The sequence below is a fragment of the Macrotis lagotis genome, chromosome 5, assembly GCF_037893015.1.
Source record: "Macrotis lagotis isolate mMagLag1 chromosome 5, bilby.v1.9.chrom.fasta, whole genome shotgun sequence".
NCBI classification, from domain to species: Eukaryota; Metazoa; Chordata; class Mammalia; order Peramelemorphia; family Peramelidae; genus Macrotis; species Macrotis lagotis.
Genome location: NC_133662.1, coordinates 100,646,444 through 100,673,547, shown reverse-complemented (window position 1 = coordinate 100,673,547; position 27,104 = coordinate 100,646,444). Strand labels below are relative to the sequence as shown.

At 32.1% G+C, this 27,104-nt stretch overlaps 1 protein-coding gene across 1 annotated transcript; it reads left to right on the top strand.

The window, feature by feature from the left end:
- The first annotated feature begins 18,133 nt into the window (after positions 1-18,133).
- Positions 18,134-19,169, top strand: LOC141489819 (insulin-induced gene 2 protein-like). The gene is given in 1 exon segment (XM_074190222.1): positions 18,134-19,169. A coding segment is annotated over 1 exon segment (678 nt). The 5' UTR covers positions 18,134-18,248; the 3' UTR covers positions 18,927-19,169.
- Positions 19,170-27,104: the final 7,935 nt, after the last annotated feature.

Sequence of the window (27,104 nt, the reverse complement as noted above, 5' to 3'; positions counted from 1 at the left end):
CAAGAACTCTGATTTTTTTTTAACTCATCTTAATTGTCAATCTTTTCCAATGTCTTACTTTTCTTAATTCTGTTTCTTTGTCTTCATTAACAATCTCTAATTCTTCCATCATTTGGCACTTTAAAAGAAAATCAATCTCTATGGTTACACTCTATTTCCTTCCCAATCTCATTCTCTTAATGAACCAGTTCAATTGGTTGTTATAATTTACTCTTCAATATCTTGTACCTTTGTCTTATTATTACTTGTGGTTTGTCAAGACACAGTTCAATATTATTGAATTATCTGCCTAGTATTCAGTCTACTGCTAAATAGAATTGTAGGAAAGCTTAATTTTTTTAGTTCATAATAAATTTATATTATCTAATTCTAAGTCGCTCACTGAAAAGACTTTTTCTTAGCTTATGCTCTATCTCACTGTTCATAAATCGTCTTCCGTATCTTTTCTTTTCTTCAAAACTTTCATTCCATAGGAATTTACCACAAGTATATATTCATGCATTGCATGGGGCCTGGGTTTTATTACCTTATCTACATTGATAACTCATAGATTAACATATAAAAGTTAGCATTATTAGAGGCTATACCCAGGAGCTAGACCTTACCATTTTGTAGTTAGGAAAACTAAAATAGAGGTTAAGTGACTTATCCAGGGTCATAAAGCTATTTTATCTGAGACAGAATTTGAACTTATATCTTCCTGACTTTAGGTACAGTTTAGCACACTTCATTTATATATCTAAATCATAATCTACATTATGAATTCCAGTCTCACTATGTGTTAGAAATTTTTTCAGGTAAATATTGTATATTAAGCATGTTTACAAGTTAGCCATTTTCAATATGAGGAAATAGGATTAAGGGAAAGAAATACAAAAGAAATATTTTTTAAAAAAGTGAATGTAGGGGCAGTTAGGTGGCACAGTGGATAGAGTACTGACCATGGAGTCAAGAGAATCTGACTTCATACATAGCCTCGGACACTTAATAATAAATACCTAAAATGTGTGACTTTGGGCAAATCTTTTAACCCCACTGCCTTCCCTCCAAAAAAGTGAATGTAGTGTTCCTCAGATTCTGAAGGATAATTTTTTTGTTTGCTTTTCTTCCTCTGCAATGGGATAGCATTGCCCATAGCTGGTCTAATATGAATGTCCTAGTTCTTGGAACTGCTGAGAATAGCTGCATTCATCAGGGTTGATCATCTCACAATGTTGTTGTTAATGGGTACAATTTTCTCTTGGTTCTGAATCCTTATCTCAATATCAGATCCTGAATTTCATGCATCTCTAGAATATTACTATTTATGGTTTCCTATAGTTATATTCTATAATATTCATGTGTCATAACATGTTTAAGCATTGTGCAACTGATGAGCATCCCCTCAATTTCCAATTCTTTGCCACTACAAAAAGAGATGCTATGAATATTTTAGAACATACAGAACTTTTCCCATTTTGTAAGATATCTTCTGGGTATAGGCCTAGAATTGGAAGTTTTGAGTCAAAGAGTATTAACAGTTTTATTGCTCTTTGGGTATAGTTCCATATTGCTCTCCAAAGTGGTTGGATCAGTTCACAACTCCACCAGCAATACATTAATGCTCCAGTTCTCCCACAACCTCTCCAACTTTGATTATTTCCCTTTGTGTCAAATTAGCCAATATGAATATATAGATATGTATGAGATGATGCCTCATAGTTGTTTTAATTTGCATTTGTATAATCAATAATGATTTGGAACATTTTTTCATATGATTATATATAGTTTTAATTTTTTCAGTTGAAAATTGTCCATTCATATCTTGTGATTTATCAATTGAAGAAGGACTTGCAGTCCTATATATTTGATGCAGTTCTCTATACATTTTAGAAATGAGACCTTTATCACAACTCCCACTTGTGAAGAATGTTTCCCAACTTTCTGCTTTCCTTCTAATTTTGGTAACATTGATTTTATTAGCACAAAACCTTTTAAACTTAACATAGTCAAAATCAATCATTTTGCAATTTGTAATGAATTCTATTGCTTGTTTATTTCATAAATTATAGATCAGATAGAGTATTTCTTGGTCTATTAGTTTGTCTATGGGGTGGCCCTTTATGTTTAAATCCTCTATACATTTTTATATTGTATAGGGTGTGAAATGTGGGTCTATGCCTGAGTTTTTTCATACTATATTCCAGTTTTCCCAACAATTTTTGTTAAATAGTGAGTTCTTACCCCAGAAGTTAATATCATTGTATTTGTCAAGCAGTAGATTACTTTAGTCATTTGCTGCTGTTTCTTTTGAACATTTCTTAATCCATTGATCCATTACTCTGTTTCTTAACCAGTACCAGGCAGTTTTGAAGACTGCTAGTTTATGGCACAGTTTTAGATCTGATAGAGCTAGTCACCTTCCTTTACATTTTTTTCATCAATTCCCTTTCTATTCTTGAACTTAATATTTATTTGTTAGTTTGATTGTATGGCACTTAATTAGTAAATTAATCTGGGTAGAATTAACATTTTTATTATAGTACTATACTATATATTAGTATATATATATATATATATATATATATATATATATATATATACACACACACACAATAGTGGTATACTATATAGTAGTATACAATAATAGTATACTAACCAATAGTAATTAACATATTTTTCAATTATTTAGATCTGTATTTGGGTGAGAAGTGCCTTATAATTGTTTACAGTGTCTTTTCTTTAGGGGGGGGTAAATTCTAAAGTACTTAATGTTGTCCATAGTTTCTTTAATTGAAATTTCTCTTTCTATCTCTTACCCTTGGGCTTTGTTATTCATATATAGAAATACTGATGATTTATGTGTGTTTATTTCATATCCTGCTACATTGCTGAATTATTTAATTGTTTCAAGGACTTTTTAAGATGATTTTCTTGAGTCCTCTAAGTTTATCATATATCATCAACTTTGCTTCCTCATTGACAATTCTAATTCCTTCAATTTCTTTTTCTTCTCTTATTGCTAGAACTAATATTTCTAATTCAATTTTGAATAATAGGGGTGATAATGAGCATTCTTGATTCACCTCCCATCTTACTGTAAATCCTCTGACTATCCCCTTTATATATATAATATTTGTTGATGTTTTATATAGATATTACTTACTATTTTAAGAAAACTTGAAATAGTCATATAATTTCTGTTGGTTTTGCTATTGCTATGTTCAATTATGTTGAGTGTTTTCTTAATTGTGAGCCATCCCTGCCTACCTGGTATAAATCCTACCTGATCATAGCATATTATCCTAATAATAACTTGCTGTAAACTCAATGATAAAATTTTATCTAAGATTCTTACATCAATGTTTATTAGGGACATCGGTCTATAATTTTCTTTGTTTTGGGATCTTCCTGATATAGTTATCAGCACCATTTTGGTGTAATAAAAGGAATTTCGTAGAACTCCTTTTTTTCCTATTGTTTAGTTTAGGTAGCATAGAATTTAATTGTTCCTTAAATGTTAGGTAGAATTCACTTGTTAAATCCATCTAGACCTGGAGACTATCTCTTAGGGAGTTTGCTGATGGTTTCTTCAATTTCTTTTTTCTGAAATGGGGATGTAAGTAGATTATTTTGTTTTCTATTACACTGGTGAGTATGTATTTTTGTAAATATTCATCCATTTCATTCAGGTTAGTACATTCATTGCCATATAGTTGGCCAAAGTAGCTCTAAATTAGTCCTTTAATTTCCTCCTCATTGGTGGTTGGTTCAGCATTTACATTTTGTTACTGGCAATTTAATTGTATTTTTTCTTTTCTTTAATCAAATTAACCAAAAGTTTATCTCTTTAATTGACTTTTTTCATAAAGTTATCTCTTAGTTTTATTTATGAGATTAATGATTTTCTTGCTTTGTATTTAATTATTCTCTCCCTTGATATTCACAATTTCTAATTTGGTATTTAATTGGGGATTCTAAATTTGTTCTTTATCTTTTTTTAGTTTCATGTTCAAATTATTGATTTCCTCTTTTTCTATTTTACTCATATAAGCATTTAGAGATATAGTTTCCTCTCAAAACTACCTTTGTTTCATAACATAAATTTTGGTATGATGTCTCATCATTATCATTTTCTTGGATAATTATTGATTATTTCTGATTTGTTATTTGATACACTCATTGTTTAAATTTAAACTATTTAGTTTCCAATTAGTTTTTAGCTTCTCTTTCTGTGATCCATAATTACATGTAATTTTTATTGTATCATGGTCTGAGAAGGAAGCATTTTTTATTTCTGACTTTCTGCATTTGATTGAGGTTTTTATGCCTAGTACAATGTCAGTTTTTATATAGCTACCATGTACTACCAAGAAAAAAAGGAACATTCATTTCTAACCCCTTAAGTTTTCTCCAGAGGTCTATCATATCTAAGTTTTATAAGATTTCATTCTCCTTAACTTCCTTCTAGTTTATTCTGTGGTTAGATTTATTTGGTCGTGAGAGAGGGAGGCTGAAGTCCCCATTATTAAAGTTTTGCTATCTATGTCTCCTTGTAATTCACTCAACTTTTCCTCTATGAATCTGAAGGCTATAACATTGTGTTACCATTGGGTTCCAACATGTTTATTAATGATATAGCTTCACAGCTATGATGACTTTTAAGAAAATGTAATTTCTTTTCTCACCGCTTTTAATGAGATTTCTTTTTGCTTTTGCTTTATCTGAGATCAGGATGGCTACACCTGACATTTTTTTTTACATTAGCTGAAGCTTTGTATATATTGCTCATGCTTTTACCCTTACTCTATGTGTATCTCTCTGATTCAAATTGGAAACAACATATTCTAGGATTTTTTTTTAATCCATTCTGCTATGTGCTTTCATTTCATGAGACAGTTCATCCAATTCGCATTTACAATTAGGTTTACTAATTCTGTATTTCCCTTCATGCTATCTTTCCCCTTTGAATTTTCCTCTTTCCTTTCCTCTTATTCCTCTGAACAAAAGTTTTATTCTATTTCCCCTTTAATTTTTCTTTTAAAATTTAACTTTCAGTTTATGTTCACTTATACCTTCAGCTTCCCTTTTATCAGTCCCTTCTTTCCTTATCTTTCCCTTCTCCTGCCTCCCCACCCCACTTTCCTGTGAAGTAGGATAGATTTTTAAAACCAAGTTGGAGTGTAATATTATTCCCTCTCTGGGGCATATCTATTGAAAGAATTTACTCAGTGTTTCCACCCTGCCTTCTTTCCCTCTAAAATTACAAATCTTCATAGCTCTTCACTTGGTGTAATTTATCACTCAGGTACTATTAAATAAGGTGTCATCAACCAGTTAAATAATTAATTGTTCAAATAATTTCTTGATATGCTCAAAGTGTTATTAAAGTACCATCACAAATTGAGTGATTGATTTATTGATTGATTGATATGCAACATTGTCTCAAAGTCACTAAGTAACCTCCTCTCTTCTATCTCATTAGAAGTCCTGTGTGAGTCTGATAGTATTTCCTTTGTATTTAAATTGTTGTTGCTTTTGGTATTTTCTCCTTTATTTTACATTTCTGGAATGTAGCTATAGCAGCCCTTGGAGATTTTATTCTGGGGGGTCTCTTTCTGAAGAGGTTTTGTGTATTCTTTCAATGATTATATTGTCTTCTGTTTCTAGCAGATTTCCCTGATAATTTGCTGTATGAGGCTCCCCACCTCCTTATTAATCTAGGCTTTCTAGTACTTCAATGATTCATAGCCTAGTCTTCACCTGGATCAATTTTCCAGGTATTTTACTTTTTTGGAAAGGTACTTGATGTTTTCTTCAATTTTTTCAACCTTTTCATTTTATTTAATGGATTCTTGTAACCTATATTCATTGTAATCTAGATTCATTTCTATTTGTTCAGTTCTGATTTTTAGGGTTTTAATTTCTTCAATTACCTTTTGTGTTTCCTTTTGAAATATGCTGAATTCCCTGGTCAATTTTTCATAATTTTCCTGCTTGACTCTCATTTCATTTTTCCTTTTTTCTTCTTTCTCCCTTCTTTGTTTTTTTTAATTCTTTTTTAAACTCTTCTATGAAGTTTTAGGATTGAGTCAAATTCATAAACTCTTTTGAAACTTTCTCTGTGAGTGATTTTTCACTAAAATCTTTTTTTTCCAACTTGGCATTGCTATCATCTTTATCTGCAAAATAGTTTTCTAGAGTAACTGCTCTTTTAGCTTTTTTGTTTATCTTTTTTGTTTTAGCTCTGCTTCTGTGGTATGGGGATTAGAGATCCAAGGTTGTTTGTTTGTTTGTTTGCTTCTTTGTTTCTTTCTTTGTTTCTTTCTTTCTTTGTTTTTCCTCGAGCTAGGGTCTGATCCCTGGCTTGTCATTGACCAAGATGTTCCCCTATACAGTCCAGCCTTGTCTTTGCAGAGGTTTATTTCTCCCTTTATGTCCAGGTTCTGACTTAGCTGTGGGTTGTTCCCAACCCAGACTTGTCTTTTGCCCTTGTGTTCCCAAGATTCAGAGTATATTTGGGGTTGGGATCCTCCCTGCTGGCTTGCTACATAGCTACTTGTACCTCAGCTCTTGCTAAACTGTTGGGACCTGGATTGCACTGTGGCCAGAAGTCTCCATTGACTTTCCCACCTCTTCAGCTTTACTTTCCTTTTTCTTTCAAAGACAAAGACCTTCACTGAAGATCTTCCATAATGTTGATTATTGAAAGCACCTTTGGATCTTCTCTTATTCTTGGTGGGATCTGTAGCTTGAATGTAAAAATAGAGGCTTCATTAATATTTGTTAGGGAAAAGCTCCAGGAGTATATTAGCTTTAAAACACAATCATGGCTCTGTCCTGGAAGTCCATATTAGACATTTCATTCAAACTCAATTTGCACAGAGTAAAACTCTATCTTTTCCACTCATGTCCATCTTTCTCGCAAATTTCAATATTACATCGAGTTCCTTTACACCTCTAGTTATCAAGGCTTGAAAATCTGATATCATTTTGAACTCAAAGCAAGCATATTTCTTATTTCTATCTCTATTACATCCCTTGTACAGCTCCCAGACTCTTCACTCAACAATTGTACCACTTAAGAAAATCATCACCTCCCACAATGGAGTATTACAAAACCTTCTAATTCTTATTCCAATCTTAAGTCTCTGCATATTCCAAATCAACCTTTACACATCTGGCAAAGTATTTCTTTTTAGTGTATATTGGGCCATATCACACTTTAACTCAAAAACCTCCAGTTAACTGTATAGCTATTACTCGAAGTTGCAATACAAATCCCAATATTTGACTTGTAAAACTTTTCAGACTTCCCTCTTTATATTTTTCCAGTCTTCTTGAATATTTATTTCAACTTCATAAACTCAATAATATAACCATACTCTTCTATTTTATTAGTCCTTATATATGACAGTCCATCTATCATCTCTGTGTGGTCTGCTTTCCAAGATAGAAATGCATTTACTCATCTTGAGAATCCTTGCCTTTCCTCAACTAAGTTTGAGTGCAACTTGAAACATGAAATATTGTCTCATTTTACTTCTTTCAGAATTGACTTGTTTATTTTGTATACATATATATATATATATATATATATATATATATATATATTCAATTTATGCATGTATTTTTGTTTCTCAAATTATAATCTAAGCTTCTTAAGGGTAGGAAGTTTTTCACTTCTGATTTTGTGTCCATGGCGCTTTTCATAGCATCAGATATCTAAAAGCTACTTAATAACTGTTTCTTAGTTGATTTACATTAAAAATTTTCTCAAACCAAAAGCTATGGTTGTTTCTATTCCTAAAGGAATTTTCCAAGGAATTATAAAAGTTTTATTCATTTAAACTAAAAAAGCTAATAAAAAACTCATGCTTTTTATTAAGAAAAGGTAGGATGGTAACCTAGAATTTCTGATACAGTCAGAAGCTGAAAGCACAATGAAGTCCTTGCTGAGGTGTATGTATTTGTGGAGACATATACCCCTGAATGGGGTTATGTCTGGCAAATGCCTGTTAGTGTTTGAAAGAGACTATACATTTGAAGATGCTATCTCTAAGGAAATAGCATCCACCAGAGTTACATACATTGAAAAGTACATGCTTGGCCTAGCAGTGATGAGCACAGTACTGGCCAGTGAATAGAAATGCATTTAGCTGAACTCAAACCATTAGAGTGTGAACCAGTGATATGTTATTCAACAGAGACAACAAGTCCAGTAAAGCTCAGGTTTTATGTGACCAGCTTGCTAATACCAGTGGAAGACTTAAGTAATCCTGACAGGCTCTGAAATATCAGAATTTTCAACTACTCTCTATGAATGTTTCCTACACTGTGTCCATTGACCACAGTAGCAGTGTACGTATTTGTGGGTAAATGCTCCCCAGAATTATGAAGGAAATGATTTATTCAAATTCTATTTATAATATAATTCTATTAAATGCCTTTGCTGTGATCTAATTTCATTCTTACATGGAGAAAATATTTTGACAAAATAAATTTCAAAGATTTTGGAGAAAAGATAGATAATATACATGGGAGTAAAATACTCTCTCATAGTCACTAATGGAAAGACAGGAGATATTCAAGAAAAAGTTCTGAAGACCAAAAGAAAGCTTCTAATGAAGACAAAAAATACAGTTTATCTGATCTGGTGTGCAAAAGATGGAAGTAAGGCCAGAAAGTGAATGCAAGAGGCAAAATAGTCTTAAGAACATTGTTAGAAATAGTCACAGTTCATAATATATTGGTGTGGTAAGAGTTGTGAATTACAATATGGGATAGGGCTTTGCTCAAACACAACAAAAATAAGACAGCTGTTCATTTTGTTTTTCTTCCTGAAAAGACAAGTGGAAGGAAAAATAATTACTTTCATAGATTTGATTAAGACAAGACAAGACAAATAAGGAGATGGTTGCTCTTAATGAACCCAAGCTTTCAGGCTCAAAAAAACATATCTTAGGTCTTAAAAGAACTGAGAGTGGAAGCTAAGGTGACACAGTGGATAGAGCACTGACCCTGGAATCAGGAGGACCTGAGTTCAAATATGACCTCAGACAGACATTAATTATCTAACTGTGTGACCTTGGGTAAGTCACTTAACCCCACTGCCTTGCAAAAACAACAACAAATAAAAACAAACAAATGAACTGGGTGATATGATTACTGCATCATTATCAGTGATACATGAAATATAAAAATTTAGAGGAAACCAAAAATTGGAGAAAACCAAATGCTCTCTTGATTTTCAAAAAAAAGGAAGCAGACCAGATTTTTCAAACTCTAGGTCAGTGAACTTGACTTCCATTGCTGGAAAACATCTAGAATATATCATTAAAGAATATATCAGTATTAATCATTAAACAAGCTTAGTGGCACAGTGGATAGAGCACTGTCTTTGAAGTCAGGAGGACAAGAATTCAAATCCAGTCTCAGCCACTTGATATTTACTAGCTGTGTGACCTTGGGCAAGTCCCTTAATCCTGATTGTCTCACATCCAGGGTTATCTCCAGTTGTGCTGATTTATATCTAGCCACTGAACTAAGATGAAGGAGAAAGTAAGGCAGGTGACTACACATAAATCCAATACATGTACTTGAAATAACATCACCTCCCTGATAGTCTTCTTTGAGAATGAAAGACAAAATAAATTTGATGAACATCAAAAAAATGGAGTAAATAACTTTAAAAAACCTTCCTAGACTCAAGCTATGGTTATTTTGTTTTTTTGTTTTGGGCCAAAATTAAAAAAAAAAACTAGTAAATGAAAGATATGTATATAAGGTTAACCTAGATTTGTCTAAGTTGTTGATCATATCTAATACTCTTGTAGTAGAGAAGATGAATGGATTTTCATTAAATGAGAACAAAATCACATTTACTCATGATTAACTCGAGGGACAAGCTAAAAACGTGTTTCTTAATGTCAAAATAGAATATCTCTAGGAAATTAAATAACTCAGAGGTCTGCATTTGGTCCTCTGTTGCTTAACATTTCTATCAAGGACCTGCAAAATAACATTAAAGTGCTATCCTTATTTCCACTTCACATAGAGCAGAGAGGGTAAGCCAAAACATTGCATGAAAGGATCAGGATCCAAAAGAACTATAAGAGCATAAAACTTTATACTGAATCTAATAATATGAACTTCAGTGAGACAAAGAGTAAAATTCTGACCTTGGTTGCAATTCTAAACCACAGTTTCATTGTAAAGAGACTTTCTAGCAAAGAAAGAAAAAAATACTCCACCAGTGTTCCCTGAGATATAGAAAGGATGTGATTTGTCCATGACGACACAATCAGAAAGACTGGAGCAAAATCTTAATCAATTCAATTTTAATTCTTTATGTACAACATATTTTTGTCTTATACATAGTGGATATAAAATTGTTAATTAAATTAAGTGAACTAGGGGAGCCTAGGTGGCACAGTGAACAGAACACCAGCCCTGGAGTCAGGAGTACCTGAGTTCAAATCTGACTTCAGACACTTAATAATTACCTAGCTGTGTGGCCTTGGGCAAGCCACTTAACCCCATTGCAAAAACTTAAAAAAAAAATTAAGTGAACTAATTTTTCACAAGTATATCACAATATCTATGAGATAATTTCATTTTATTAATAGAAAAAGCAAATTTCTTTAAAAAGTCATCATAATGCTCTAGGAAAAAACAAACTGATTAAATGCTTTAGATACCTGATATTCTCATGATTTTCAAAAATTAAACTACTTGAAATGGTCATCACACAAAAAAATATGCAACTATAAATAATAGATAAAGAGTCCAGATAAAGAGCAAATTGAAAATTCAAGCTTTATCTGATAATTTAAGGTGGAATAGTTTTATTGAAAGAATATGATTGTTTCATATTTGTCGTATACGTGTGAAATGTGAATTCTAATATTATATCTGAAGTGTTACTGACTAGCTGACTGCCTAGTTGTAGCTGTACCTTAGAAACAAGTATAACTTTGGTATGGAGTACATGATAAATGTATTTATAGAAGAAAATTTAAAGCAAACTTGGGGATTGAGTTGCTAAAAAAAATCTATTTTAACTTCAAATGCATTACTCATCCTTAGAAAAGCTGTGAAATGAATGAACTTGACCAGATATTATCTGTTTATCTTGGAAGACTTCTAAGATTGTTTTTGTCTAGTTGAGAGAGACTGCTGTTAAATAATGGTTGGTTAACAAAAGAAAAAAAAAAACCAAGAGAATAATGTAGACAGACAACCAAAATTACCTTTAAGCATCTCAGAAATTTTAGAAAACATCAAATATGAAGAGAGTGTTGTGAAATGAAGAGAATGATATCAAGAATTAATTCAGGAATGTGTTATAAAAAAGAAAATACTGCTGACCATCCATCCTCAATATACAGACTAGGACATGTGAAATGCCCAGAGAATGAATTTGATTTGATTACTCATATTTTACAGATTTTTTGCTCTCTCTCTCTCCCTCTCTCTCTCTTTCTTATTTAATCAGGAGAAGTTGGAAAGAAAATAAAAGTTATTTCATTTTTAAAAATTAATACCGCTAGTTTAAAAATGGCAAGACAATTAAATGTATTAAAAATAAGTAAGAAGTGGGAAATGATGAAATAATTATGTGCCTTAAAACACCAATGAGTCCAAACATTGCTGTATATGTAAATGTTTTGATTCAAAAAATTATGCAGGTTACACTTTTCAACTATTTCTACATTATTAATATTTCTTCCATAACTATCATAGGTCAAAGAATCAACAAAGTAATAAATCAACCACTAATCTGAAGTGTTCCAATTTCAAAGGTCTAAATATTTACACTGAAAATTTAAACACTGGCTCTGGGGAGTTGACTTGATATGACTCCAGTTCTTTCTTGGGATCCAAGCATTCTTTTCCATTCTTCTTTTACCCCTAGGTATAGTACATATTCCTTCTACATTTTTTTCTCCTGAAATCTTTCGTTTCATTCTAGACCCAGCTAAATTTGGAGTCAGAAGTAGGAATCCTAACTTTGCAATCCCACCTAAAATTGGAGTCAGAAGTAGGAATTCCAACTTTGCAATCTTTTTAAACCTGGGTAATGCAATAATCACTCAATAAACTTTTAATGACCAATTGCTATTGCTGCACGATGAGGTTACAAAAACAAAAGACAGTTTCTACTCTCAATGTGCTTACATTCTAAAGTGAGAAACAAATGCATACCTTATAACATATATAGATATACACACACACACACACACACACATATATATGTATATACATACATACATACATATATATATATATATATATGTATATATATATATATATATATATATCAACTCATTGTGTAGGAGGAAATCTGAGGGGATGTGGCAGATATGCTTACACTCCAAATGAAAAAAAATGTAACAAATTTATGAGGACTTGCTTAGTTGATCACAATGCTGATTGTTTGAGGAGTGGGTATGACGTAAAGTGGATATGTACTGAAAAGTGAGACTAGAGACTAGTCTCTAGTCTCAAAGGAGTTCACATTCTTGTAGAGGAAGATAACTCATCTTAGGAGAGTTTTATTAGATATTGAATGGAAAAATCCTGTGACACTAAGGATAGACTGTCAAGGTATAAGGTAATGAATACTTTTTAATGTTATTTTCATTAATAAAATAAGACCCAATCCTATTAAACTATTTGACAAAGCCAAGGCATATCACAGTAGAAATCTTTTTTTTCAATCTTCAGTACCTGTTTCTTATGGGTAATAACTTCATCACCTTCACAATTTATACTTGCTGGAATCTCTTTAGGGTTTGTCTTCCTGGCTGATGGCTTCGAGGCCAAGTGGAAACCAGGACAGAAATGGCGAGTAATGCTGCTATTGTTGAGATTCTTTTTCTCAGATAAAGGAACTGCCTTCAAAAAGTGAAGGAATAAATGTGTTATAATGTTGATGTCAGTTTTCTTTAGAAAGAAAATTAGATTTCAAATTTCAAATTAATAACATTCTTATTTAGCAATATTTAGGAACCTATTTCACACTTTTATTGTGAATATCAAATGATAATATTCATAAAATATTCAAAATTTATAAAATCTTAAAGCATTATATAAATATTCAGTATTATTATTATCATTTTATATTTATCAGAGTTTCTGCCTAAATACTGAGACAACTAAATGAATATATATATATATATATATATATTAACTTTCGTCAAAGTTCTATTATGAAACAACATATTTCAATAAATTCAAAAAGTAGTACTCATTATTGGGTTTTAATTTTATGTTCACTTAGGGGTCCCTTGAACAATTTAATTCCATATGGATACTATCCTTTTAATTCAGCAACTATATTCTTAAAAACATAAAATATTATCTCTATTAAAATATTAAATTCACAGATTATAAGAATGACACAAAAGATTAGAAAAATTTCATGTGCTTAATACCATTGTCAATAGCAAATATGGTTTCCTTAAAAAGAATGTTTTCTAATTTATCATGTTTTACATAAATTGAAAATGAAGATATTTAAGTGATATTTTTATTCTTGCAGAATTTCAATAACTTAAACATAGAAGTGATAGAGAATTACAAGTTAAAATTTGATCCAAAATACCAGATGTCCATTCTAAGTAAGCAAAACAGCTACTTTCTGTTTTTGAATATTAAAGTAAAATGGTCTAGGTTCCTCAGAGCTGCTGGATCCAAGCTTTTAAATCTATCTACACTAAACCACTTAAGAATTAATTAATATTGGCTACATCTCCCAAATAAATAAATAATACATAGTCATAAATCTTTGAAATTGGCATTTTTCATCAGTGCTGTTTTTATTTACCAATTACATTGTTTTCTTTTTTATATTGACTTTTTATTTTATGTTTTTTAGCAATTACATGTAAAGATAGTTTTCAAACATTCATTTTTGTGAGATTTTGAGCTTCTCATTTTTCTCCCTCCTTCCTTTCCCTTCCACCTTTCGTTGGCAGGGATTATTACCTGATATAGGGTATATGTACAATTATGAATAACTTGAGAAGGAAAAAAGATGAAATTTTTTAAAGTGTAAATAATATACTTTAGTCTACTTTCATATTCCATAATTTTTCCCTTGGCTGTACATGGTATTTTCCATCACAAGTCCTTTAGAATTCTCTTTGCTTATTACAGTGCTAAGTCTATCACAGTGAATCATCACACAATGTCATGGTTAATATCTTCTCCTGATCCTGCTCACTTCACTCAGCATCAGTTCTTGTAATGCTTTCCAAGTTTTTCTGAAGTCCACCTATTCATTATTTCTTACAGAACTCCATCACATTCTTATGCCACAATTTGTTCAGCCATTCCCTCATGCATCCCCTCAATTTCTAATTATTTTCCAATACCAAGCGAGCTGATATAAATATTTTCTGTATATGTAGGTCTTTTTCTCTTTTTATTATGTTTCTGGGATACAGAAATAAGTGACTTTAATAAATCAAAGGATATATTCAGTTTTATAACCTTTTGGGTATTAATTTCAAACTACTCTCCACAATGGTTGAATCTGATCACAACTCCACTAACAGTGAATTAATGTGGCCCAGTTTTGCCAAATCCCCTCCAACATTTATAATTTTCCTTCTCTGTGAAATTAACCAATGTGATAGGCATGAGGTGATACCTCATTGTTGTTTTAAATTGCATTTCTCTAAAGATTTAGAGTTAGAGTACTTTTTTTAATGGGATTAGTTTCTTCAACCTAAAACTGCCTTTGATCTTTTATCAAATGAGGAATGACTTGTGATGTCCATAAATTTGACATAATTCTCTCTATATATTGTAGCTATGAGTCCATTATCAAAAACACTGGATACAAAAAGTTTTGCCTAGCTTTTTTAATTTCTCCCAATCTTGGTTGCAGTACCTTTATTTGTGTAATTTGTTTTAATTTATTGTAATGAAAATTATGTATTTTTTATTTAAAATTTTTCTCCATCTGTTCCTTACTTACAAAATCCTCCCTTCTTCAAAGATCTATCAGATATACTCTTGATCTCCTAATTGGTTTAGGTATCACCTTTTATGTCTAAAACCTATACTCATTTTCACCTTATCTCTGTATAGGGTATGAGATGTTGTTATATGCCTACTTTCTGCCATAACTTTTTCCAGTTTTCCCCAGGAGCTTTTTGTCAGAAGCTAGAGTTTTTGTGTTTATGAAAAAGTATCTTATTATTGTCATTTAATACTGTTTCTTTTTTACTAATCTATTTCATTGATCCACCTCTCTAGTCCTTAGCCTTCACCAAATAGTTTTGATGACTGCTGCTTGATTATATAATTTTAGATCTGGTATAGCTAGGTTCACTTTCCTTTGCACTGTTTTCTTTAATTGTCTTTGTATCTTTGATATTTTGTTCTTCGATATGAGTTTTGTTACTACTGTTTTCCCCCTCTCTATAAAATAGTTTTTGGTATTTTAATTAGTATTGAACAGAATAAGTAATTCAAATTAGATAAAATTGTCATTTATATCATATTAGCTGAACTTACACAAAAGTAATTGACATTTCTCCAATTATATTGATCTAATGTTATATGTTCCAAAAGTGTTATATAATTGTCTTATAGTTTTCAGGTTTGTCTTGCCAGTTAGATTCCAAAGTTACCTTAAATGTATTTTCTCTTTCTCTCTCTTGCTGCCGGGCTTTAATGGTAATATATAGTAATGCTGGTGAATTATGTGAGTTTATCTTATATCCTTATACTTTGATAAAAATGTTAATTATTTAAAGTAGTTTTTAATTGATTTTATAGGATTCTCTAAAAATTCTATTATATAGTTAGCAAAGAGTGATAGTTGTATATTCTTGTGCATATTTAAATTCCTTCAATTTTCTTTTCTTATTACTAGAGCTACCCTTTCTAATAACATTATTGAATAATAGTGGTGATAATGTTCATCCCTGTGTCACTTCTGATGTTCCTGGAAAGACTTCTACTTTATCCCTTTTACATGTATTGCTTGCTGTTGGTTTTAAGCAGATAATGCTTATTATTATAAGAAAAAATAATTTATTTCTATGCTTTCCTATTGTTTTAATGAGTGTTATAGTTTGTCACAAACTTTTCAGCATCTGTTCAGATAATCATGTGATTTCTGTTAGCTTTGTAATTAATAGGGTCAATTTTGCTGGTTGTTTTCTTATTATTGAACTATCTCTACATTAGGGGATTAACCCTAACTAAATACATCCTAGTGACACCACTTTGTTGATAGTTTAAAAATTTTTTAAATCAATGTTCATTACAGAGATTGTTCTATAATTTTCGATGTCTTTTTGTGTCTCTTATTGATTTAGGTATCAGAATCATGTTGGTGTCATAAAAATAATTTGTCAGATTTCCTTCTTCACCTATTTTTTCAAATAGCTTTTTGATAATTGGAATTGTTCTTTTAAATATTTGGCAGAATTCACTTGAAAATCCATCTGGTCCTAGAGATGTTTATAAAGTTCATTGATAACATTTCATTTCTTCTGAAATAGGGTTAACTTAAGTATTTTATTATTTCTTTGTTGTTCCAGTAGATCAGATCAATGTCTTCTTTAAAGGTGGAGGACAAATATTATGCTGATCTGATAAATTTCTATTTTTTTGTAAATATTTATCCATTTCACTTATGTTGCCAGAATTTTTTTGTCATACAATTGGGTAAAATAGTTTTGAATTATTAATTTAATTTCTGTCTTATTGGCATGGATTTTATCCTTTTCATTTCTGATATATTGGTAATGTGTTTTTTCTTTCTTTTTAAAATCATTTTAACAAGGTTTATCTATTTTAATATTTTCTTTGCAAAACCAACTCTTAATTTTTATTTATTATTTCAATAATATTCTTCCTTTCTGTTTAATGTATCTTTCTTTTTCTTAATGATTTTCATTATTCGTATTTTGTTTTTTTAATTGGGGATTTTCAACTTGCTCTTTTTTTCTAGCTTTTTAGTTATATGTTCAATTCATTAATCTCCTCTTCTTTACCCTTTTATTCATTTAAAGATATAAAATTTCCCTTAATCGTTGCTTTGGATGCAGCCCAAAAGTTTTAGTATGCTGTCTCTTTATTGTCATTGTCTTGTATGAAATTATTGATTATTTCTATTGTTATTTGACCCACATATTCTTTAAAATTAGGCTGTTTAAATTTTTTAATACCACTTTCCATATCCCTTTATTACATGTAAATTTATTACATCATGAACTGAAAAGGATGTATTTAATATTTCTGCATTTTATTGTGAGGAATTTGTGCCTTAATAAACAATCAATTTTGTGTAGGTATCATGTACCACTGAGAAAGAAGTATATTGCTTTCTTTCCCCATTCAATTTCAAACATATCTTAGTTTATAAAAGTTATATTCATTTACTTAACTTCTTATAATTTTTTTTAGTGGATAGACATATATAAATCTGAGAGAGTCCCTACTACTATGACTTTGCTCTCTATGTATTCTTGTGGCTCATTTAGTTTCTAAACTAAGAATTTGGATATTAAACCACTTATATATATGTTTAGTATTGAAATTACTCCATTTTCTATGGAACCTTCTATAAAGATCTAACTTCCTTCTTTATCCCTTTGAATTGATTTTATCTTTGTATTTGCTTTGTTTGAGAGCAGATTTACAATCACTGTTTTGTTTTGTATTTTTTACTTCAACCGAAGCATATTATATTCTGTTCCTGCCTTATACCTTAACTCTATGTGTATCTCTGCTTCAAACTTACTTTTTTGTTTTTAATAAATTTTGCTATACACTTTTTGTTTTATTAGAGAGTTCATCCCATTCACATTCAGTTATGATTACTACCTCTGTAATACCTTCCAATCAATTTTTCCCATTTTCATACTTTTTCTCTCCTTTCACCCTATACTCCCTCAACAGAGGTTTGTTTCTTACCATAACTCCCCTCAGTCTTCCTTCCCTTCTATTACCCATCCTTCCCTTTTCTTCCTCCTTTCCCTCCTACTTTTACTTTCATTTTTGTCCTCCCTCTTATCAGTATCTTCCTTTTCTTTTCCCCTTCCCCTCCCAATTCCCTAGAGGCTAAGAAAAATTCCTAAACTAAATTGACTTTAAATGTTATTCCCTGGGTGAGGAGGGTGGCCAGGGAAGATGGCGGAAGCTGAGGACTTTTGGTAGATTCTAATTTAAAATGAGATTAAGTACTGATGAAGAGTCTTTTGACTACTGTGATTGTTTGAAGTTTTTGAACTTATGAAACCATGGCAGAGCGAGAGACAACATCATCTGTGCCTCCAAAGTGTGGGCCTTACATTGCTTCTGTAACTAGTCGGAGTATGAACTTGGTGATTCATGGAATAGTTTTGTTTTTGATTGGAGTGTTCCTTGCATTAGTATTAAATCTACTTAAGATTCAGAGAAATGTCACACTCTTTCCACCTGATGTGATTGCAAGCATCTTTTCTTCAGCATGGTGGGTACCACCATGCTGTGGCACAGCTTCAGCTGTGATTGGGTTATTATACCCCTGCATTGACAGGCATCTGGGAGAGCCACATAAATTTAAAAGAGAGTGGTCCAGTGTAATGCGATGTGTAGCAGTCTTTGTTGGTATAAATCATGCCGGTGCTAAAGTCGATTTTGACAACAATATACAGTTGTCTCTCACATTAGCTGCACTATCCATTGGTCTGTGATAGACTTTTGATAGATCACAAAGTGGTTTTGGCCTTGGAGTAGCAATAGCTTTCTTGTCAACCTTGGTCACTCAACTACTAGTCTATAATGGGGTTTATCAATATACATCTCCAGATTTTCTTTATGTTCATTCTTGGTTACCATGTATATTTTTTGCTGGTGGCATTACAATGGGAAATATTGGTCGACAACTGGCTATGAATGAATGTAAAGTCACTGCAGAAAAATCTCATCAAGAATGAAGAAAGGAAAAGTATGTTTTTGTACAGAACTCCTCCCCCTCACAAGATTTAAAGAAGCATGTAAAATGATAGATAACAAGAAAACTAAGCTGTAAAATTGCTAAGATGCAGTTTATCCCTTCAGTGGTATACATTTCTGCAATCTGTGATTGCTACTTGTGTAAATCAGTTACAAACCTTTGTGTATTTGATTTAAGTAACTGTAAAAAATGATGATGCACCACAAGCAAGAATTTTGGTTAATAGATGAATTTAAATTTTTTAATATATATTGTATCACAATGTTTATGTGCCAAAACATTCTATTATAATATGTCATGCAGAAAATGAGTATGTTCATTTTTTTAAAAATTATCATTATTACATAATATAAAGAAGAAAGCCAGGAATTCAGTTGAACAACTGACATTTTCTCTTTTTTTTATTTTCTTGCCTTTTATTTTTCTATGAACAGCAGTGTGAGTTATGGATACCCTACTTTGTGGTTGGGTTATAGTTTAATTTGTAAACAAAAGCCTAGAGTATTTGAATTTTTTGTCTTTTGTGATAAAAATGAACTTTTTGTGAAATGTTTTAAAATACATGTATCTACCTGCAATACTGGAGATGATCCAAAGAACAAATACCAATTCAGACAAATGTTACTAGTATTGTATGTGAAGTTAATGAGAGATTATCAGCATTACAGTTTTTCAGTAGCAGTTTAGGAGAGTTTAAGAGTAGGTAAAAATAAGGGTCATGAATGATCAAAATTAGAATAAATGTGAATTTTGGGGAGAAATGGCTTTCTACAACTGTGCAGTGTTTATAGTGACTTTTTAATAGTCACAAGGAATTTAGCACCTCTTAATTCTTTTGCACATATAACAACCCACCCAAATCTGTAGAAATGAAGATTCTAATGATATTTTGGGGTTCTGGAAATTTTAGGTAACAAAACACTTTGGCTTAGTTGACTTGTCATTGGAAACCCTTGGATTTTATAGCCTCATTATATGCAATTGGGGCATGTCATTTTTTTATGTGTTAATATACCCAATAGTGAAGAATTCGATTTTATTGATTAATATGTATTGAGAGTTTTATGCATATTAAAGGTCTTGTTTAAAAGTTCTATGCATTTTAAATCTGCTTGTTAAGATTATAGTCACTTAAGAACTGTTTTAAGCATATTATCAGTTAATTAATTTCCAAATTTCATATTTAAATTTGATAATTTTTGCTACATGAGGAAATTAATTTCAAAATAGTGTACACATGTATGTGTGTATATATGTGTGTGTATATGTATATAGATACACATATACCCACATTCTTCTTTGATATTAAGTAGATAGATTTTTAAAAATAAACTTTAGTTTAAAGAACTTATTACCAGACTGAGACCTTTTATGCCTAATTTTAATCTGCTTTCACATTTTAAGGCTGGTAGTTATGATATCCTAAAAATAGAACTCATACTGAACATGTGGACTCAGCCTTTGCTACAGTAGCATGTCTAGGCTAATATAAATTACTATTCTATCTTCAAGAAACTGTTGTTAATTTAGAATAAATAAATATATATTTTACATACAATTTTGTAAGCACTATAAAATCTTTGTTAATAAGTTATAAGATCTCTTATGTATTTTAAAGCTTGCATTTAAAAGCAATACATATTAAATACATAATCATTGATTTTATCTTTTTTTGTCTTAATAAATGATCATACTGTGAATAAAAAATAAATAAATAAATGTTATTCCCTCTTTGACTCATACCTGAATAAAAATAAGATTCAAGCAATTTTTTACCCCTTCCTTTCCCTCAACTGTAATAGGTCATTCACACATCTATACATAATATAATTTACCCTATACTGCTCCCACTTTATTCTTTTCCCTGAGTAATCCTTTTCTTCATGTCCTATTTTATATCATCACCTCAAACTCAAAATCAATTTATACTCTAAGTATCCTCTTAATAGAAATACAGATGTCAATAGTTTTAATTATCATTTTTTCATAAAGGGAGGTAAACAATTTATCTAGTTGAATATTTTTCTCTCCCTGTTTACCTTTTTATGTATCTTTTGATCCTTGTATTTGAAGATGACATTTTCTATTTAGCTCTGGTCTTTCCAACAGCAAAGTCTTAAAATCCCATATTTCATTATATTTCCATTTTTTCCCCTGAAAGGATCTGCTCAATTTAGTAGATTAGTTGATTCTTGGTTGTAATCCAAGTTCCCTTGCCCTCCAGATTATCACATCCCAGGTCTTCTGATCCTTTAGTTGTGATGCTGTCAAGTCCTATACAATCCTGACCATGGTTTCTTGGTATTTTAATTATTTCTTTCTGGCTGACTGCATTATTTTCTCTGTGACATGCTAATTCTTGAATTATCCTACAATATTCTTTGGCATGTTCATTTTGGGATTCCTTTCAGGAGAAAGAATCAGTAGATTCTTTCAATTATTATTTTACCCTATGTTACTAGGATATCAGATGAGTTTTCCTTATGATTTCTTGAAAGATATTTTCCAGGCTTATTTTTTATTTTCTAATTTTTTAACACTTTATTTGTTTTCAAATTATATACAATAGTAATATGTATCCATCATTTTTGCAAGGCTCTGAATTCTGCAATTTCCCCCCCCTTCCCTCCCCTGAAGGCGTTCTGACAGTCTCTACATTGTTTCCATGCCATACATTGATGTAAATTGAATGTTATGAGTAAACATAAGAATAAACATAAACCCCCTCCCCCCCCAAGAAGATGGGAAACCTTAAGAATAGAAAGAGAGAAAAAAATGTACTTTAGTCTGTGTTCAGATTTCAATGGCTCTGTCTCTGGGGTAAGTTGCTTTCCTTATAATAAATCCACCAGAGAAGTTACTTCAATATGTTCCCAAGTTGCTATTACTAGCTGTACCTCCAGTCTATTTCTCCCCGCTCTCATTTATTCTATTCTCTCTCTCTCTCTCTCTCTCTCTCTCTCTCTCTCTCTCTCTCTCTCTCTCTCTCTCTCTCTCTTTCTCTCTCCTTTCATCCTGGCCCTGTCCAAAACTGGGTTGCATATGAGTACCGTGTCTCTCCATATTCCCTCTCTTCTATTACCTATTCCCCCCCCCCATTCCCCCTTATCCTGTCCCTTTCTTCCCATCCTTCTCCAGGGCAAGACGGATTTCCTCACCCTATTAAGTGTGCATATCATTTCCTCCCTGAGCCATTTCCAATGAGAATGAAGGCTCACTCATTCCCCCTTGCCTTCCCCTGCTCCACTCCACTGAAAAAACTTTTTCTTGACTCTTTTCTTGTGAAATCTCTCAGCTTCTTCTTCATCTCCTTTTCCTTCCTCCCAGTACTTTCCCCCATTTCCCATTGACTCCATCCCTTTACCACATCATACCATTACATTCTGCTCCCCTCCTATGGCCTGTCTATATATGCTCCTTCTAACAGCTCTTATAAATAAGAACATTCATATGAGTTATCAAAATTTTCTTCCCATGCAGGAATCAAAACAGTTCAACATCATCAAGTTTATCATAATTGGTTCCTCTCTTCCACTCCCTCTGTGGTTCACCAGTGTCCTGTACTTGGAGATCAAACTTTCTGCTCAGCTCTGGTTGTCTCATTAGGAAAGTTTGAAAGTTCCCCAGTTTCACTGAAAATCCATCTTTTCCACTGAAAGAGGATGTTTAGTTTGCTGGCTAGTTGATTCTCAGTTGTAAACCAATATTTTTTGCCTTCTGGAATGTCATATTCCAATCCCTATGAGCCCTTAATGTAGATGCTGCCAGATCCTGTGTAATCCTGACTATAGATCCTTGGTAGTTGAATTCTCTGTTTCTGGCAGCTTTTAGAATTTTCTCTTTGATTTGGAAGTTTGGGAATTTGGCTATAATATTCCTGGAAGTTTTTCTTTTGGCATCCCTTTCAGAGAGTAACCAGTGAATTCTCTCTATTTCTATTTTACCCTCAGCTTCTAGGATCTCAGGGCAATTATGCTGTATTATTTCTTGAAATTTCTCCTGGTTGTTGCTTTCAGATAGCCCAATAATTTTTAAATTATTTCTTCTGGATCTGTTTTTGAGGTCAGTTGTTTTTCCAATGAGATATTTCACATTTTCTTCTAATTTTTGGCTTTGTTGAAAGAGCTTGCAAAGTCATCAGCTTCATTTAGTTCCATTTTGCATTTGAAGGAGTTATTTTATTCAGAGAGCTTTTTTATCTCTTTTTCCAGCTAGCCAACTCTGCTTTTTAAGGCATTCTTCTCCTCATTTGCCTTTTGTTTTGCCTTTTTTCCATTTGGCCTAAACTGGTTTTTAACATATTATTTTCTTTAGTATTTTCTTGTATTTCTTTCACCAAGCTTTTCATTTGGTTTTCATGATTTTTCGGCATGGCTTTCCTTTCTCCTCCCAATTTATCCTCCACCACCTTCAATTGCTTTTCAAAGTCTTTTTTTTTTGAGCTCATCCACACTCTGAGCCCTTTTTCTATTTCTCTTGGAGGTTTTTGGATACAGAAGTTTCGATTTTGTCATCATCTGAGCATGTGTTTTGATCTTCCATGGGACTGAAGTAATTCTCTATGATCAGATTCTTCTTTTTCTGTTGTTTACTCATTTCCTCAGCCCAAGGCTAATTTACAGCACTTCCAAGGTTTTGGGGTTGTTTTTGCTTGGGGGGGGTCACCTCAATGGAACCTTTATTCCTCCAAGTTCTTATGCTCTCTAGCCTGTACTTTGATATGTAGATGACCACAACACTGCCCTCTGCCCTGGGGCTATAAGGCAGGATCCAGCTATCTTAGTATGGAAGCCCAAACTGCAACCTGGGTCTGAGTGTACGCAAACAGCAGAGTCCTACCATGAAGGAGAGCACAGAAATCTCTGCAGATTTCCCTTACTGTCTCTGGGTGTGCAGGGTGCTTTCACCCGATTCTTGCTGCACGTTCTGCAGCTGCTGCTCCTTACTCCAGGCTCATCTAGGGGCAGCAGAGTTCTCTCACTGCCCCTTCAAGCTGTTGTGGGTGATCTCTGGGCTGCACTGGGCTGCACTGGGCTATGCCACCGCTTTTTTCCAACCCTGGTAGACCACACTTCTCCTGCAGAACTTCTAAGTTATCTTGGGTTCCGCAAGTATCACAAGTATCACTAAGTCTTTCTTTGGGTTCTGTCCCTCTAAATTTTGGCTACAGCCATCCTTTGTTTTTTGGGGGTTGGGTGGGGTCAGAGTTCTCCAGGCTGGAAATGGGCCTTCACGGGGTCATCTTGGCTCCACCCCTCTACTTTTTTTTTAACATGACTTTCAGGTAGTCCAAGAATTCTTAAGTTATCTCTCTTAGATACATTTTTCAGGTAAGTTGTTTTTCCAATGAGGTGTTTAACATTTTCTTCTATGTTTTTCATTTTTTTGTTGTTTAATTGATTCTTGATGCCACAAAAAAGTCATTAACTTCCACTTGTGCAATTCAAATTTTTAAGCAATTATTTTCTTCAATTAGCTTTTGCATCTCATTTTCTATTAGGTCAATTCTATTTTAAAGGAGTTATTTTCTTTTTTCTATCTGCTCAACTCAATTTTTAAAGAAGTTTTTTACTTCAGTTATTTTTTGTGCTTCTTTTTCCAAACTTTTCTCTCTCTCTCTCTCTCTCTCTCTCACACACACACACACACACACACACACACACACAAACATACACACATTTCTTTTCTGATTTTTAAAAATCTTTATGAACTCTCCCAAGAAGACTTTTTGATCTTGAGACCAATTCATATGCCCCTCTGGGACACAGTGGGCAGGGTCTCAGAGGCCTGCTCAATGAACTTCTGTAAGTACTATGGCTTCAGATATTAACAGTTTTCCTACTGCATGAGGTCTCATTGCCAAGTCATACTGGCTGCTCTGGGGTTCTGGGGATTGTAATTTGCTTTCTAAACTAGGCCTGGAGGTCTTTTATTTGATTTACAGAACTGGAATTCAGGGGATATGCTTGCTGATCTAGTCTGTAGTTTAAAAAATTGCAGCTGCCTTCCCCAACTGCCTATGCTGAGCCAAACTTCCCTTACACCAGAGCAGGAAAGACCTTTCTTTAAGTCCCTCCAAGATATCTCAGGAAGGAAAACTGGTTCACTCTGTCTCCTTGTGGGTCCTGTCACGCTAGACACTGCTTAGAGAGTTTCTGAAGGAAGCTGGATAGAGTTCAGGGAAGTTCCATCTTGACTCTACTTCATCTTCAACAGTATTTTTGCAAATTTTGTTGACTGAAAATATAAAAATAAAAGTTTTATATTGACATCTTAATGTTACAATGAAATATCCTTTTTATCCATTCATCTCAATACATAATATTATAAAACAATATATAGTTATATATAACTATATATAGGAGAAGCATCAGTCTTGCGCTTTAATTATCATAAGTAATTCCTGTTAGGAAATTTCCTCTATAAATAGATCAGAAATCTTACAACTTATAGAGAATTTCCTAGAGTACAGAGAGATGGAAAGACTTTCCTAAGTTTCCTCAGATATTACCTGTGAAACTTGAATCAAGGTTTCCTTTACACCTTTTATGCATACTGTTGTGCATAGTTGCTTCATATTATACCCTCTTATATTGCGCTATTCAATATTATGTTGCATTGTCTTGGATTCTGTCCTGTCAAATTACTATATACAGTGACCCAAAAGTCTTGGAGCAGTGATAAGCTTTAGGAGATTAAGGTATAAAACAATGTTAAGATATTAAAGTTTAAAACTACTCTAAAAAACTTTGGGGACAGCATAGATGTGAAATTACCTATGATTTGTAATAAAATAATGATAGAGAGATTAGATTTAACATTTCACTAGTATCAAAAATTCCGCATTCTTGTCTAAAGTAGATCAACACCTGTCCTCTAGATTATTGTCTTTCAAGTACAATGTTGTATTTTAAAACACTTCATTGGTTGATTTGAATTTAACGGCTACCTAAACAAATATTATTTCATAATATTTTCTATTAGAATTATGCTTCTGAATCTCAAGATTTAGAATCTGTTCAATATTGAACTAATAATTTATCATGAAAGCATGTGCATATAACACTATCAACATACGCAAAAGAACATATAAATAATGTTTAAGTATATGGTTCCTGAAATATATCATTAACATACATTTATTTTCTTGTTGACAATAAGTTCAGATGATAGTTAACAAACATAAATGCAAATAATTCAATATTTATTGCAAATAATAAGAATAAAAATTTTTTCTGAACAATTTAATTGCAAGGTTAAGTATCATAGATCAGTAAGCACCATTTTAATTACATACTTTCCAACTACAGTGCCAAATAGACTTACGCTATATTTTGAATAGAGAATAAATACAATAAAATAGTATATTGTAAAAGTAGCAGGCATATTTCAATACATATAATATGTACAAATCACAAAAAATCTTCTAAACAAAACATCAATAATCTTAGGATTTTTCCAACTAGGAAAAACAAAAGAGGCTAAACTATCACTTTATTCCAAGTCAAATAAAATGCAAGATTTCCATATATATTTGTTTTCTTATTTCTCTTTCATTCAAATTGTCATGTATCATTTTACTCTTATTGGATGAATTATTCCTGTGAAACCACTAGCTTTTTATTTACATTCACTAGAAATAGCTGGCTTATAATTTGTCAGTTTCTATTAAACTACTTCTAAGGCCATAAAGAAAATTTTATTGACCAATCTCTTGTCTTGGAGAAAAAATTATCATGACGGAACAAGGGGAAGAAAAGATATTAAGAGTTATGTGCCTACTGTGTCCTAGAAACTGGATGAAATGCTATCTGATTTTTCCCTTAACTAAACCTTTGAAGGAGGCACTGATATTATGTCTACTTTTTTTGAAGAATATGAGGCAAATTTAAGTTAAATATCAAAGGATCATTGACCCAAGAATACATAGCAAATAACTGTTTAGTGCTGAATTTCAATGTGGGTCTTCCTAACTCTGATCCCACTATACCACAAAACTGTTAAAGATAGGAAGATAATTTAAAGCATGAAATTTAGTTAAAACAAATTTGGCGAGTTTAGGAATCAGTTTAATTTGTGCCATCTCAGTAAAGGAAGGTCAGTTTTAATGTCTGAAGGAACATGTGCTCTAATGTGATAGTTTCAGAGTTATCAAATA